We start from the raw sequence: 15,705 nt of genomic DNA, 5'->3' as shown, positions 1-15,705 counted from the left end.
ACCTGCTCTCACATACCTGGCTGGTGCATAATGAGAAATTTCCTAGCATTTACTTACTTAGGTTTGCTGCAAGGTCATTGTACATTGTAACAATGTGCAGAGATATGTCAGATTATTGGGCAAAAGTGTGGTTAATTGACACACCCTGTATGATTCATGCTAAAGATGAAAGCCTGAAAGAGTCTGATAAATTTAAACAGAAGAAGTGTTAAAATTCTTCCTGATCATCCAGCACATTTTTAATTAAAGCAAACATTTATTTGAAAAGGGCCTCCCCTTTGCATAGACTCTGTTTGTACAATTACTGATTTGTCACAGCAGACACAGTTAAGGAAAATTGGTTTTTTCCTCAAAATGGTCAAGCCTTTAGGTTGCCATCCAAAATCCAGAAGTTTGGGGGGTTTTTAATAGTTGAACTGCCAAAATTTGTGATTGCAGGAAAAAAGTACCTCTTTTCATCCAGTCATATTTTTGAATTATTTAATTTTCAATACTTTGTTGTTTAATTTCAGTACTTCATTCTTCAGTCCTGACTTTTTTAGATGGGTCTTTGTTAATCTGGGAGTCCCGGAGCTCTAGGTGTATTGAAATCTGCATAGTCATGTATGGACTCCGCTAGCAGCACGTTCTACAGTCCCTAAAAATTTCTGAAGGCTTTTCAAGCTTTAGACTTGCTCTCAGGCTCAGTGTAAATTAACTGAAGCATCTCCTTGACATGTGTACAAATCAGTGTTTGTATGTATGACTATATGGTAGCCATACTTTAAAAGCAGTTCACTTATGAGAGGTAGCTTCTTCTAAATGTCAGTTCCCATTTCTGAAGGAAAGGCTGACCCTGACTAAAATGGGATAGTAACCTCTAAGCAGACAGCAGTCCCTCTGGGAACTGTCTCCCAGGCAGTAGGATTAGAAGAAACAAAGACAGAAGATGCCACATTTTGTGAAAATAAGAGGATAATGTGTATTTTAGAAAATCTTCACAATCTCTTTCTTGCTTCTCTAAGAAGTCCCAGACACAGCTGCCTTCCTGTGCAGCCTTTGGTAGTCTGATGTTATTGGGACCACAAGGTTTAGGACTGAGAAAAATGGACAGCCTTTTCTTCAGACTGGTCCCTCATGTTGTCTGTAGGAGCACTGCAGAAGGGCCTTGGAAGAACAGTAGGGTACTGCCAGGGGATGCTGAGAGGAAATGCTGTCCAGAGGGTTTTATTTTTTTTCTCTCCTTCATGTGCAGGTTGTGGTTTCTAAAGAAGAACATGATTTTTCTGTACATGATACCAGTCTTCTGAGACATAGTGACAGTCAATAGCTATCCACATCTAATGACTATAGGACAAAAATGTCCCATCTTAATTTGATGAGATGAAGAGGCCAGAGGGACATTAGAGAAAAGCTTTTGAGCTGTAGGGTGGTGACATAGACATCAAGGCTATTTAGGAAGGTTGGAGAATCTTCTTTTTGAGAGCAGAATGTGTTGATACAGACATATGAATTGCTAGAGGACCTGATGAGGACATTGTGCCCCTGTGTCAAGAATTCTGGAATTGTGACAGAAGAATCAAGGAAGATATGTAAGAGAAGATAGTTTGGATAAAATAGTCAAATTGATAGTTGGGAAAACTACTATTTAAAGCAACATTTTGGAGGAATCTGGGCAGGACAGAGTGGCATTTGTCAATAGCAGAGAAAGATATCCCATTAATAGAAGCTTGAATTGATTGAAGCCAAAATCAGGATTAGTTTGGTAACCACACAGGATAGTCTATTGTAAAGAGATTTAATTTAGGAAGACCCAGGAAGTTTTAGAAGCAGCTTTTCTGTGGGAATTTAGGAAGGGAATTTGGTCAAAAATTTTGCTAGAATCTGTGCAGGTAGTAAGATACCAGTTGGAAGGAAAGTAACCTGCAGCAAGAAGTACTGATGCTTTTGGTTTCATGCAATTTATAGTTTTAAACAAATATACTATGAGCTGTTCTATGGAAGAAATAATACAAGAAATGTAGCAACCATTCGTTAAAACATGCAAATTGTAGAAAACTTCATTATAAAAAAATAGCATTTTTGAGCTTCTACTAAAGCATGCTTTGTACAAGAGTCCTTTTCTGACTGCATTGGGTGATTTGATAAAGTGAGTATCACCAGTAGTTGTGAGTATCTCCTATCACTATGAACTTTGGCTTTTTTCAGTAAAACAAATGCCTGGGTAGAATGCTAGAGCTTAGCTAGGTGGATAGAGGAGAAGCATTGGCATAAAATTTATTGTTCTTCTGTGAGTTGTTAACAATTCTCAAACCCTTCTCTAATTCAATGGGAGAAGTTTTTTGTTCATGATGGCTACTTAGTGCCTTTCACTGGCAATTCCTCACATTGTGTCTAAGGCTGTATTCAGGTGCATATTGCTAAATTGTTGACTTCTGAGTTTGATAAGGTTTGTTAACCATCAGGATGGACTGCAGTGTCTGAGATGAGCATTCCTTTCAAAATGCTATTCTGTGCAGAATAAGCAGCTTGTCTGCTTTTTTCACTATACTACAACATGAGAAACTGGTGGGTGGACTGCTATTACAAAAATATTGTGCATTTTAAACAGAGTAATCAAATTATAGGATCCTGAAAGGGTTGATGAAATTCAGATAAATTCAATTGTTGAAGCAGAAGTTCCTGATCTTACATAACCTATTAAACTGTCTTGGTTGGGTTCATTATGAAAATTACTTTTTTTCCTAGGCTTATTCAAAACTATAACTTTTGTTGAAAAGCCTTTACAGAATTGTTGTGTAACTTGCTGTATTTTCAAATGTTTCCGGATAGAGGACACTCCTTGGATTATAAAGTGCTCCAGGCACAATGGCGGATCCCATCCGCTGGGCCCGATACCGCTGGCAGCGACTGATATCAACAGAAGGCAGAGAATGCAGCACCAACAATTCAAGAAGCAAGTGCTATCAACCATCAAAAACTACTGGCAGACATAGGATAGTGATACCCTGTTTGGGACGTTTTAAAGAAGAGTATGAAAAAGTATCAAAACAGTATATGAACAACAAAATACGAACTACTAGGTATACTTTATTGAATTTTTTACCACGGAATTTATTTGAACAATTTCACAGGTAAGGAACTCCTTTTATGGTTGTGGTAATTCTTCTAAAGCTGAAGCGTTCTGTTTAAATGGTTGTGTGTGTTACTATATATTAAAAAATTATTCTTCCTCCTGACCTACTACTTCTGAAAAGATACATATTATTTGGTCAAGTTTTCTTGAGTATCATCATTGTTGGGCTAATCCTTTTCTCCTTAGTTTATGTACTTTCCACTTACTCTTTTCTTTGGACTATTAAACTATTCCTTGCTCTTGGAGCACTGCCACCCACCAATCTGCTAAGGATTTTCAGTTTATTTCCTGTAAGTGTCCTTTTCCTCTTCCCTTGTGTCTTCCTCTCTTGCCAATTTTTTTCATCTTCCTTCTGCTTGGAGAACTGCTGATTTGTCAAGCTACACTGGGGGGTTAAAGGATGGCTTCCTTTTTGAAAAACGTCATCTTCCTTAAGAAATGATAAAATTCAGTTTAAAGGACATGGAAATTTGAGAATGCAGATTCCTCAGTGCCTCACTGGAAAACATGTGCTTGAAGGACTGTTTTGAAACTACAGGAAGATTCTTGGTTTCTGCATTGCATGATTGTGTATGTTAAGCAACTGTGTAGCTAAGTAATCCATTGACAAAAGAGTGAAAACAGAGTTCTGGATAGTTAATTCTTAAATTGCAGGTGAAGAAAAGATAAATCACAGATAACTTAAATGTCTGTATATCATGGAGTGGGGAAATAAGGATCATTGTCTGCTAGCACAGCTAAATCCTGTGTTTTCTCTTTGTTCCAGAGTTGCCAATTTGTATTTCCTATTTTTAGTTGTCCTAAATTGGGTTCCTCTGGTGGAAGCTTTCCAAAAAGAAATTACAATGCTACCTCTGATAGGGGTTCTGACAATTATTGCAGTGAAGGATGGGCTGGAAGATTACTCAAGGTACAAAACGGATAAACAGATAAACAACTTAGTAACCAAAGTATATAGCAGGTAAGAGCCAACAATCATTGTGGTTTATTGTTATTATTTGATTATGACTTTTATGTGAAAAAGTTGGTGGTAATTCTTCTGGTTGCTTTCTGGATACTCATAGAATCATAAAATAATGTAATTTGGGAAAGGTCTCTGAAAGTCACCTAGTCTTAACATCGTGCTCCAAGCAGGGCTGTTTATATCAGTTCACTCAGGGACTAATTGAGACTTGATCACCAGTTTTGTTAAATGGCTATCAGATTAGTGTAAAATTTGCCAAAAAAAGTTCTGGTTTAAGGCAAGTGAATTCATGCATGTGTTTATACAGCGTTAGCCAAGGTACTTTGACTAGTTAAGCATTTTTGTACATAGTATTTGTTTTGAAAGGTGTATTTTTAGTTCCTCTAAAATGGCTTCACGAAAGTTGAAAGGCTACTAGTTTATTGCTTATTAGTGGCATCGTGTTGTACTCATAATGTAATGACATTTCCCCAGTCAGAACAAGATAGTTTTCTATTTGAGCATGTCAAAGAGTTTGGTACAAATGTTAGCATCTGTTCCACGGTGCAGGACTGCAATATTACAGACTGTAGGTGCAAGTCAGGCATGAAGTCTGCTAGTGACGAGTCTGCTTGACAGGTATTATCATGGATAATAAAATGTTAGGAGTACAAACTGATCATATTCTTCATTAACTGTCAGAAAACTTCCGTAAGTATATATCAGTGTTGCCCACATAATTATTTTTCTCTTATAACTGTCATAAAAGGATATTCCAAGCTCCTAAAATGCAAAGATATAGGAAGTATAGTGAACCCCTTTTCTTTCTTGCATACTCTGTTTCCATGTGGGGATACAAATATTTTGGAAAATGTCACTTTCAATGTGTTGTAGTAACCATCACAAATAGCATCTAGGTAGGTTTTTCTGAGTTTCAGTTTATGCTTTTGTATAAAATCACTGTTCTTCTATGTATTTCAGGAAGGAGAAGAAATACATAGATGAGTGCTGGAAAAATGTCAATGTTGGGGACTTTGTCCGGCTTTCACGCAATGAAATCATTCCTGCTGACATGGTGCTACTATATTCTAGTGACCTGGATGGGATCTGTTACATTGAAACAGCAGGCCTTGATGGAGAAACCAATCTAAAGCAGAGACAGGTGGTGAGAGGATATTCAGAGCAGGTGATAATTGTGCATTTTTAGTGGTATAAGAAAGTTGATATGACAGATGATCTGAAAAAACCCAAACAACTCACCCCTCTAGACTGCCTAATTCACAGTAGCTCAACAATCCCCACCTGAAAATCAAGGTGTAAGGTAACACAGTTCTACTTTGTTGCTTGAGTTGTTTTGGAGCAAATCTTTGCATGTTCACATAATCCAGAGAAAGACAGATCTATTTCAGTTAATGAAAACCAGAGAAATTAACAATTCAGGTAAACATCAAGAAGTTACTTATGGTGCATAACACACCATGGGTGAGAAATTGGAGTTTTTTAGAAGGGACTTCTGTGATGTATAAAGATGAAGAGAGAAGAGCAGATACTGTCTTTTTCACTGTTTCTCCATATGCAAACTCACTGTTGCTCCCATACAATACTTTAATATTATACCTAGCAGCCAGAATGCTGGAGGCTGGCACAAAAGAGACAATATTAAAAGATAAAGACTCCTGACATTTCTGCAGCTTTCAGTTCTGCTGCTGAAACACCATGCTGAAAACAACAGCAGGGAGCTTTGAAGTTGTATCAGGGACAAATACTAGGGACTAGAGGCATACTCATGTGCCATTAATTGAAATTAAATTGCAGTAGCCAGTAATTCCAAAGATAAAGCCCTTTGCCTTTTCTCTTTCTTCTTGTCATGTATCATTCTTATTAATATAGGATATTTATTTCACTTGACTTTTCACTGAAGAGCTCACCTGCTCTTCATTTGCAGCATGTGCTTTGGTCTTTCATAACAACCCTTTGTTTGGTACTTGTAAGTCTCAAACATCGTGGCAAAGTTCTACCTGCTTGCTTTGTGTTAGCACAGAAACCATCCTGGTCATGGTATTGGAAAAAAAAGCACTTGCAAGAAATTATGCTTGCAGGGAAGACAGTGCCTCTTGTATTTTAATTTCATATAATTAACAAACCTATGGGAAATCTCAGCCTTTCAGATGTCCTGACTGTTTTTGGTTTTTTTCCTTCATCCTCATCCTTCCACCAATTTCTTTCCTCTCCAGTGTTCTCAAGCTGTCAGCAATTCAACTAGACAGGGTTTGATATTTACTAGGAAGTCCTTCTATGATGTGTAAGTCTGATTTATGCTGTGTAGGACACCAGCAACACCATGAGCAACCTACAGTTTAGAAGCTAAATTGTTAGGTAGTAATATCTGAACCTCTGAATTTATGATATTTTAAAGTTCTATTACATTTTGTCTGAGTTCTCTGGGGTTTTTTTGCTTCCCATGGCTTTAGGTCTCTGAAATTGATCCAGAAGAATTTTCCAGTAGAATAGAGTGTGAAAGTCCTAACAATGACCTCAGTTGTTTCCGAGGCTTTGTGTAAGTAAGCTTGGTGGCTCTTTAAACTATTGTCATTTGCTTTGACATTCGTATTAATTTTCAGAGATCTTGTAATGTTTGCATTAAGACATAACAATATGGATAGAGGTCAATTTGCACCACTACATTTCTGAATGCAGCCCAACAGACAGAGCTCCTGAAGTGTTTTCTGAGCAGCAGATTGGGCAGTGCTTTTTATTTTGTACTCTGTATTTTTAACATCTTAGTTCAGGCTGTTTTGCAATTGTGTATTTCATACTTGAAATAGCCAGTTTGAATCTGCTCTTCATACCACGTGGTATCTACAGTATTTGGTCTGCACCACATTCTTGGAAATCAGAAGGACTGGCTTCCATTCCTAGTCCGATTTGTTTTGTGTAACCATCAGTCACTTAATCAAACTCTAATTGACCAGTGTGCCTATCTGTCTGTGTCTTTTCTTCAGGCTGTGTTCATATTAGGGTTAGGGATTTTCTTCATGGTTAGGGTTGGAAGGGACTAGATGATCTTTAAGGTCCCTTCCAACCCCAGCCATTCTATGATTCTGTGGTTCTTACAGCTTAATGATTTTCTATAGACAGTAGGAAAACAAATACTGTTTTAAGGCATGACTGATTTCCAGGTTTTGAGAGTTAGAATGTCTATATTCTTCCCATTACACACTGACACATTAGATATTTGAGAATAAAAATAAATGTATATAAATCTTAGTCTCTGAGGAAGCACCTTGGGAAACAGTGGGCATACCTGCACTGAAAGTATACCGCAGGAGGGACAGTACTCACAGTGTATTTAATATGAGGTTTTTTTTTTCAAATATTTTCTGATGCGGATAATCCAAATAGAATAGGATTTCAGATTTCCAGTGTTTGTCTTGGATCTCTTTCCAGTAGTGTTGCCGACTTCTGATATGCCAGATGGCAAATGCTAGGCTTGTAAATGCAAAAAAAATGGTAATACAGTGCCTAAATGCTCAGATTTTCAAGGGTGATCTGCTTTGCTATGTCTTGGGAAATCTGTTCCTAATGGTTTTGCAAAGGCTGACTGGTAACTGCTGGAGTCCTATGGCTGACAGGATATGCCTTTTTTTTTTTTTTTTTTTTTTTTTTTCAGTGAGCATTCAAACATGGATCGAGTGGGTCTCAGCAAGGAAAATTTACTGCTTCGAGGATGCACAGTAAGAAACACAGAAGCTGTGGTAGGCATAGTGGTATATGCAGGTTAGTGAGCCACCCTGGCTTTCATAGATTGCCTTGCAAACAAGATAGTTATGTGCCCTAAGAAACAGTATTGTATAAAGAGCAATTGGGAGAGCAAAGGCTTGAATGGAGCAGAAGACAGCTGTAGCTAGAAATATTAAGAATGTACGTCCAGGTTAAGCTTGTTTCTGTTGTAACAATGTAAAAAACTGACACCGCTGATTGTTCCTGGAAAGACAGATCTGTTGTGTGTGAACAGATCCTTGTCCTCAACTTGCTAGTTGCAATGGTAAACCCAGGTTTGGAAATGGACATGGAAGTGCATGGCTCACTTAGGATTTCATCTTACCCAAAACTGAAGCTAGTGCTGTTCTTCTAGCTCACTTCTACAGTTTGTAGAAAGGGCCAAGGTTTTTACACTAATCAATATGATATATCTAGCCAGGTAGTTGTAACAGAAGTGTAGGATTTTGTAGAAAATATTAGAAATCACGTCAAAGGGTCAAGAACAAGGTTGTTCCTATAGGAAAGAATATTAGTGACGGTATAAAAGTTAAAGTGTACATAACAGATTTTGATTTAACTTGTTCAGTTTTCTTTGGGGCAGAATTTATGTATTGTAGGAGAAATTAGTTGCTCATATTTATAATCTCTGTTCAAATATTAGTTAATAGAAATACTTTGTTTTCCAACGCTTAAGAAATATAAAGCACTTGCAGTTCTGGTGCCTGTTATAGAATTTCAACCTTTTTGGTTTTAGGTCATGAAACCAAAGCCATGCTGAATAACAGCGGCCCTCATTACAAGCGCAGTAAATTGGAAAGAAAAGTGAACACTGATATTCTTTGGTGTGTTCTGCTTCTAGTTTTGATGTGTTTAACAGGTGCAATAGGTAAGTGAGAATCACTGAGACTCTTGCTATTTTTCTCTCTAAGCCTACAATGTTTAGTGATTTATCTTGGGGCTGACTCATTTGTCAGTCTTTATCCATGTGTAATTCCTTGAAAATTGGGAGTGCTGCCAGGTTTTTGGAAGGACTGTTTGTGAAGTGTAGTTAATATTTCTTTATTTCTGAGATATGCTGTATAGATATGCTGTTGATAGAATGCATGTAGTGTGTTTATTCATGTGTATCGATACTTGAGACTCCTGCTGAGGAGAAACCCAAGAGATAAAATTGTAGTTCAAAAGCTTAGAAAGAACAGCAGAGTATAACAGCTAACACAATAACCCTGAACTGTGATGTATTTTACATAAAACTGACTCACTTTCTCTTGTTCTTGTTTTCAAGGTCATGGAATTTGGTTAAGTAGGTATTCAGAAATACCTTTTTTCAACATCCCCAAGCCAGATGGGAAATTGGGTTCTCCAACATTAGCAGGCTTCTATATATTCTGGACAATGATAATTTTATTACAGGTAACTGGTCTGCCTTGAACATGGGTCATATTCTGATCTCATTTGTACCCTTGAAGTAACTCTTTGGCTGTAGTAGAGCTACTTCATGTTTGTAACTGGCCAAAGACTTTGGTTTTATTTAATCCCCATGTTTTATTTTGGTAGGTCTTGATCCCAGTTTCTCTCTATGTTTCAATTGAAATTGTCAAACTGGGACAAATTTATTTAATACAGAATGACATTGATTTTTACCATGAGAAAACAGACTCAACTATTCAGTGTCGAGCACTAAATATTGCTGAAGACCTTGGCCAGATTCAGTATATCTTCTCTGACAAGACTGGAACCCTCACTGAAAATAAGATGGTTTTTCGGAGATGCAGCATTGCAGGACGGGAGTATTGCCATGAGGAAAATGGTAAGATGCTAAACCTTTGTTCACCTGGGTCATTTTTCCAACATGTTTTGATACCATGAACTAAATATTCTTTACTCCTTACGGAAGAAGTCATGCCTACTATGTTTTGTTTCTCTTCATGGGATATTCAGAACACTGGAAGATTACCCATCTGGTCTTTCTCCCCCTTTTTTTCCCTCAAACAACAGTGCCAATGCTTACCTAACATTTTAAGGTTTAAGCTTCCTGTTGACTGTCCTAGCAGTGTACCACCTTTATGTAGTACATATTAAGGCTCCAATTTGACATACTTTTGCCCTTGAGGATAAAGTAACCCAAATTAAATAAGTGCTTAACAGTGTTAATACATTACTTAGCAGTAACTTTGAAGTACAAGTCAATCAGGTGTGTGTCCACATGTGTGTTAATGCTGCAAAAAACCTTCATCAAAAATGACTGTTGTAGTCTTATATCTTACACAGCTGATTATTATTAGCCAAAAAGTCAACAAGCAGTGTTAATGAATAGCTGCTGTCTTATTGTCTAAAAGTGTATCTTTCTGTATATATTTCATGAGAGCCAACTTGAAGTCTTCTGGGAGCCTGGAGAAGATACAACTCCAGACACAAGAGAAAACTGGGCAGTGACATGAATGATTAATTACCTATTTTATTAATTATATAAAACCACAAAGTATTTATTACAGTTACCGTGTATATACTAGTGGCTGCAGACATTTGCTCTTTTGCTGGTGGGCAATGCAAATATTCCATATGAGATCAAAGGGGCAGTGCTCATGGGTTGACATGTGAGTTGCAGCTGTGTAGTAAACCCCCTTTGAGGTTCTCGTGGGTTTGCTGCCAGATAGAACTGCTCAGAACTGCAAGCGAAAGGCACACCCTGGTGGCCACAGCAATGAATCAATTCAGCCCTTCTTTTGATGTGTCACAGGACCAGATTTTACAAACAAATTTTACAGCAATTTCTGCACATACTTTGGAAGTGTTATGGTGTGGGTTTCCAGATGCTTCTTTGGCTTTGCATAATTATACTGGGTCATTGGTGCTGCTTTCTGGTAAAAGGTATCAATGCGTCATTTGTTATATTGTATTTGGTAGCTATGGAGAGCCACAGTTTATGTTCCCACTTACCTGTTTTTTAAAAGAGCTGTGTTACTAATTACATGTTGATATCAGGAAGCTGGCCTGCCAAGGAAGGTGTAAGCTCTGGTCTCTCTGTTTCCTTGGACTCATCAGAATGGCAAGATGGCAATATTTCCTTCTCATTTAGAGCAACAGAGCTGGGGACTGACTTGTGGATAGGTTTTCTGTTTGCATAAAACAGAATGATATCCTGGTTTTCACTTCTTTCCTGTACAGTAGGTTCCACATGAAATGAGAAAGAAATAGGGAATGAGCAGTATTGCTGGACATGTCTCTGTGTTAATGTTGCTTTTTTCCTAGGATGCCGTTGTTTGTATTCACGCTTTAATGAAATAAATAGGCAATGCACAGCTCTCAGAATGGTTTTTCCATGCTCTCTGTGATTTTAGGCACTGAACTTCTAGTGTATTCTCATGGAATGCTGTTTTCACAGTGAGAGGTAAAACTTGAAAGCTGAATAGTGTACACAGTTCCAGTGCTTTCCAGATTGAGATTTCACCTTCTGGCATGTGGTCAAACACTCTCAGAACTGCAGTTCAAACACTTGGATATGTTCTTAATCAAGCGCAGGATAGCTTAGGAGTGTTTCCATTTGCTGCAGAGGTTCTTTACACCACTGATTTGTGGGGAGGAACAGAAGTGCATTTATATCTTTGGCACAAAGATGTTACACATGTCTGGACAAAGTTTTATTATTGAAACCTGCTTTTCAATTAAAAACTCAGAAAATGTTTATCTGCTTGTGAGGGGGTGTCCAATACTGAAACAGTAAACACAGTTTCAACGAGTTCCTGCTAGCAGCTGTATTTGTTAAACCTCTGACATACAATCCTGATCCATCATAACATAACTAGGCTAGAAAACACTTCCGGAAGTATGGTCCCATTTTTCTGGTCTAAAGCAGAATTGTTCTATCAACCTTTATGATATTTTTTGCTATATTTCTTCAAGACCTCCAGTAAGGTCCAATTCACTGCTTTCTCAGGCATTCTGTTCTAGTCTGTCACATTGTCTCTGCACAGGTTTTGTTCATACCTAGCCTGAGTCTGTCTTGCCACGATATGAGGCCGTTGTGTCTTCCGATAGCCACAGTGTGCACAGAAAACAGGCTATTTCCTATCTCTGCAATTTCCCTTCACTTGAACACTCACTTGGCTCCCATCAGTATGCTCTTCTAGAGTCTGTGTGACTCCAGCTCATTTTACTGTATCCACGTGGCTGTGTTTTCTAGAATATTCCGGATCATTATCTGATCATTCTTGTTCCTTCTTCTGGATTCACTCCAGCAGAATGCTGCTCAAACAGGAAGTCAGCATGGTGGCTTGTTACAAGTTTAATTTTTAATAAATGGTGGATTATTCTTAGCTATATAACAAACTCCTTACTTTAGGCAGTATTTTGGACATGTTTCTTTTTGCTCATGGAATGACTAATTTTGTTTCCCTTTCCTTAGCAAAGAGGTTGGAATCCTATCAAGAGATGGATTCAGAGGATGAGGATTCAGCTGATTGTCAGCGTGGCTCTTCAGCCCACATGTCAAAATGTCAGGGGCTCAGCTGCAGAGCTGTGTGTGAACCTTTGAACAGAAAGTCTTTGAATCGGTTGTCTGGTAGTTACCCTGCATTCAAAAGGCAAGATGAAGCAGGTGATATTCCCCATGCAGGATGCATGGCTTTCAGCAGTCCCATTGTAAGTAGAACCTTTTGGGTTTGAGGCTAAACTTCAGAAGTAACTCATGAGGGAATCTCTTTTTTCCCCCATTTGATGAGATTGCTTGTTATTTAAGAAATCCTTTCTTTCTTCCACCAAAATCAGAGGTCTCATGATGGCTTGGTTGCATCCTATTTACAACTGACATTGCAGGTACATGTTGGTTCATGAAATGTGTATAGATTGGCTCTTGCTGCTCTGCTGCTCTGCATCCATTTCAAATGAAATTACCAACTTCATGTTAATAAAGTTTATTCTTTTATTTTAAGAGGGAATAGCTAGATGGCCAATATTTATTTGAGGTTATGAGAGGAAAAATCTCTGCTTTTGTACCTGAAGGTGTCTAAAAAGCATTCATCATACTTAATCTCTATTCAAGTGTCTATGAGCTAAGACTTTAGTATTTACCTCTTTGGGCATGAAGTTTGCCATCCTCAATGGACTAGCACAAGGCAGTGAAGGTGCTAGAGTGTTCCTCTGTTTCCTCATATAACCAACTCAGCACAGGAGGGAAGTTGTATGAGCTTCTACACTTCGTTCTTCTGTAACTGATTTAACCTCCAGAGACTAAGTTTATAACCTAATGGACAGTTTTGTTCGTTTCATAATAGGAAACAGATATTGTCCCAGACACACAGCTGCTGGAGAAGTTCAGTCAAATTTCTTTTCATTCCTATCAACAATCAGAAGAAGGTAGCAGCAAGTTATCTTTGGAGACAATGTATATCATTGACTTCTTTCTTGCTCTGGCAATCTGCAATACTGTTGTAGTTTCAGGCCCCAATCAGCCACGTCAAAAGGTAAGAAGGCCTTTCTTTTGGCTTTTTGGCCATATTTGCAAATAATTCAGCTCCCTTTGTTTCCATTACAAAAAAAATAAAAACAAAAAAACCCACAATTACCTAACATTTTTTAAATTATCCTTTTCACCTTGCTGGTTTGTCCTGTTACAAGTGACTTACTGTAAACCCATGGAGTGCAATGAGTTAATGTATAAAAAATGCTGATAAATTGGCTTCAATCTTTTTGTTTCTGTGACCATTTGTAACTTTTACTAGACAAATTTTGAGATTAAATTGCAATTGTAGTTTTTGCCATATTATAATCATGGTTTTTTTTAGATATGGGCTCAACTTCCTTTAAGAGTACACTAACACTCAGGTTACCTTTACAAATAAGTTATTTTTGGCTGAAAAATAAGAATAATCTCTGAAGATGCCCAGAATACCAAAACTGAGAATGCTCTTACCTGTTCCATGACTATTCAAATAGAGATTCAGCAAGAGTGTGGAAAATGAAGTTTTATATGTGTATTAGTCTGAGTAAAAAAAAATGCTTTGAAGTATGACATAAAGTTGTTTAAACATGAATTAACAGCGTATTTACTAGGCTGCCCTGGTTTAGTAGTCTGGAGTGACCACTTGTTTTCAGTGCACAGTGTTTTTTTGAGAATAATAGTTCTATATAAATTGTCAGCAGGGTAGAAGATCTACAGGTCACTGGTAGGTAGATTGGGAGGGGCAATGCAGAATGAGGTTTCTGAGTTCATGATTAGTGAGTCACAGAAAAGAACTCAAGGCAACAGGAGATTCCAGTGTTGCCTTAGGGAGAGACAGTGAAAGGCTGTTCCTCATTTCTGTTTCCATGATGTTCAGTGGAGACACACTGCAACTTGCTTGGAGGAGCTGAAGCCAGATTCTATCCCTACTTTATGCTTTTCAGTGACAAAAGAGAGCATGCTTCCTGGTAACTCGTTCTTAGCTCCTCACCGGCAATGAGAAAGGAATGTCAGCCTTGTGTGCCTTGGTTTTGGAAGCTGTTACCTCCCTAGCTGTTCTGAGTGACAGGAAGCCAACTATTTTATAAAATTGATGACAGGGGAACTGTCTTTTAATTTAAAATACTTAAAACTATTGATAAGGTACTGTATATTTAGCAGTTCTTATAGCTAGTTAGTGTGAGGGGGGTGGAGTTGGTTTATTCTTCACAAATATTTTGCTGATTCAGAGCAAGGAATAAAATGTTTAGTTCAATTTTCCACAACTTCTAAAAGTTACACTGTCATACTAACTGTTCATTACTGAAAGTTCTGAAAAGAAGTATGGCTTGGAGTCTTGAATCAAACTTGGAACACATCCAGTTTTCGGACCTGAAGTACTTTTACAGTTTATAGAGGCTGTTTACTGTACTCACATGATTACAAGTTTACTTGAGCTGGCCATCTTCAATACAAGCAGTCAGATTAGTGGTAAATATATAAATACTACTTGCATTATGAAACATACCTGCTTTGTAAGATGTCCTTTCTTAATATAATAAAATATGAAGAATTCAACATAAATATTTTCTCTTACTTTTCTGTTCCAGATGAGGCCTTCTTCACTGGGTAGGATGCCTATTAAATCACTTGAGGAAATCAGACAAATGTTCCAGAGGTTTTCAGTCTGGAGACTAAGTTCTTCCCCACTTCCAGGTGTAAAGGAGTCATCGTCTGAAAGCCCCAGTGGTTTTGTGAGAAAACTGTCTATTTTCAGAATGAAACAGGCTTCACCTTCTTTGGATGGAGCTGCTCAAAAGGCTGCTGAGCCACACAATACTGACAGCCCAGAAAATTCTCATGTGCCTGAAGAAGTACCTCTGGTGAATGTAGCTGCTGGTGGTGAACCCAACAGTGCTGTGTCATCTATTGAGTTATCTCCCTTACCAAAACTGTGTTACGAAGCTGAGAGTCCAGATGAAGCTGCCTTGGTTCATGCTGCTAGGGCTTATAAATGTGTTTTACAGTCTAGAACTCCAGATCAAGTAACTGTGGACTTTGCAGGTCTGGGATCTTTAACATTTCAGCTTTTGCATATCCTGCCTTTTGATTCAGTGCGGAAAAGGATGTCAGTGGTGGCTCGGCATCCAGTGTCCAACAAAGTGGTGGTGTACACCAAAGGTGCAGACTCAGTCATGATGGATTTGTTAAGAACTGCATCTGAAGGTATGTGTAGAACTTGTAATTCTTTGCTTACCTTTATCCTTCTTTAGTACAGGTGAAAAATGGCATGATTCATGAGACCAGACAGCAGAACTGTTGCCTCTGAATAGTTCCTTTTAGGGGGCCCAGAAAGGTAGTACTGCATGTCACCTGGATGTGCCTGTGCTTGGTGCTGGCGTGGGAACGTCAAAGAGAAGCAGCTGTTATTCAAAGGATTTAGTGGTGTCTTAAGCAGACTCACTG

At 38.1% G+C, this 15,705-nt stretch overlaps 1 protein-coding gene across 1 annotated transcript in view; it reads left to right on the top strand.

The window, feature by feature from the left end:
• Positions 1-15,705, top strand: part of ATP10D (ATPase phospholipid transporting 10D (putative)) — a 37,603-nt gene that overhangs the window by 5,913 nt on the left and 15,985 nt on the right. Inside the window, exons 2-12 of the mRNA XM_085059025.1 lie at positions 2,812-3,113; positions 3,882-4,076; positions 5,040-5,244; positions 6,530-6,615; positions 7,729-7,835; positions 8,575-8,706; positions 9,106-9,233; positions 9,378-9,630; positions 12,226-12,461; positions 13,094-13,282; positions 14,850-15,465. Of these exons, the coding sequence (XP_084915151.1) occupies positions 2,848-3,113; positions 3,882-4,076; positions 5,040-5,244; positions 6,530-6,615; positions 7,729-7,835; positions 8,575-8,706; positions 9,106-9,233; positions 9,378-9,630; positions 12,226-12,461; positions 13,094-13,282; positions 14,850-15,465 (2,413 nt within the window). The 5' untranslated portion in view covers positions 2,812-2,847. The remainder of the gene's footprint in view (positions 1-2,811; positions 3,114-3,881; positions 4,077-5,039; positions 5,245-6,529; positions 6,616-7,728; positions 7,836-8,574; positions 8,707-9,105; positions 9,234-9,377; positions 9,631-12,225; positions 12,462-13,093; positions 13,283-14,849; positions 15,466-15,705) is intronic.

Source organism: Lichenostomus cassidix, chromosome 4, assembly GCF_008360975.1.
Source record: "Lichenostomus cassidix isolate B80296 chromosome 4, HeHo_3.0, whole genome shotgun sequence".
Classification (NCBI taxonomy): domain Eukaryota; kingdom Metazoa; phylum Chordata; class Aves; order Passeriformes; family Meliphagidae; genus Lichenostomus; species Lichenostomus cassidix.
The sequence above is the reverse complement of the archived record's forward strand: the minus strand, read 5'-3'. Positions and strand labels throughout refer to the sequence as shown.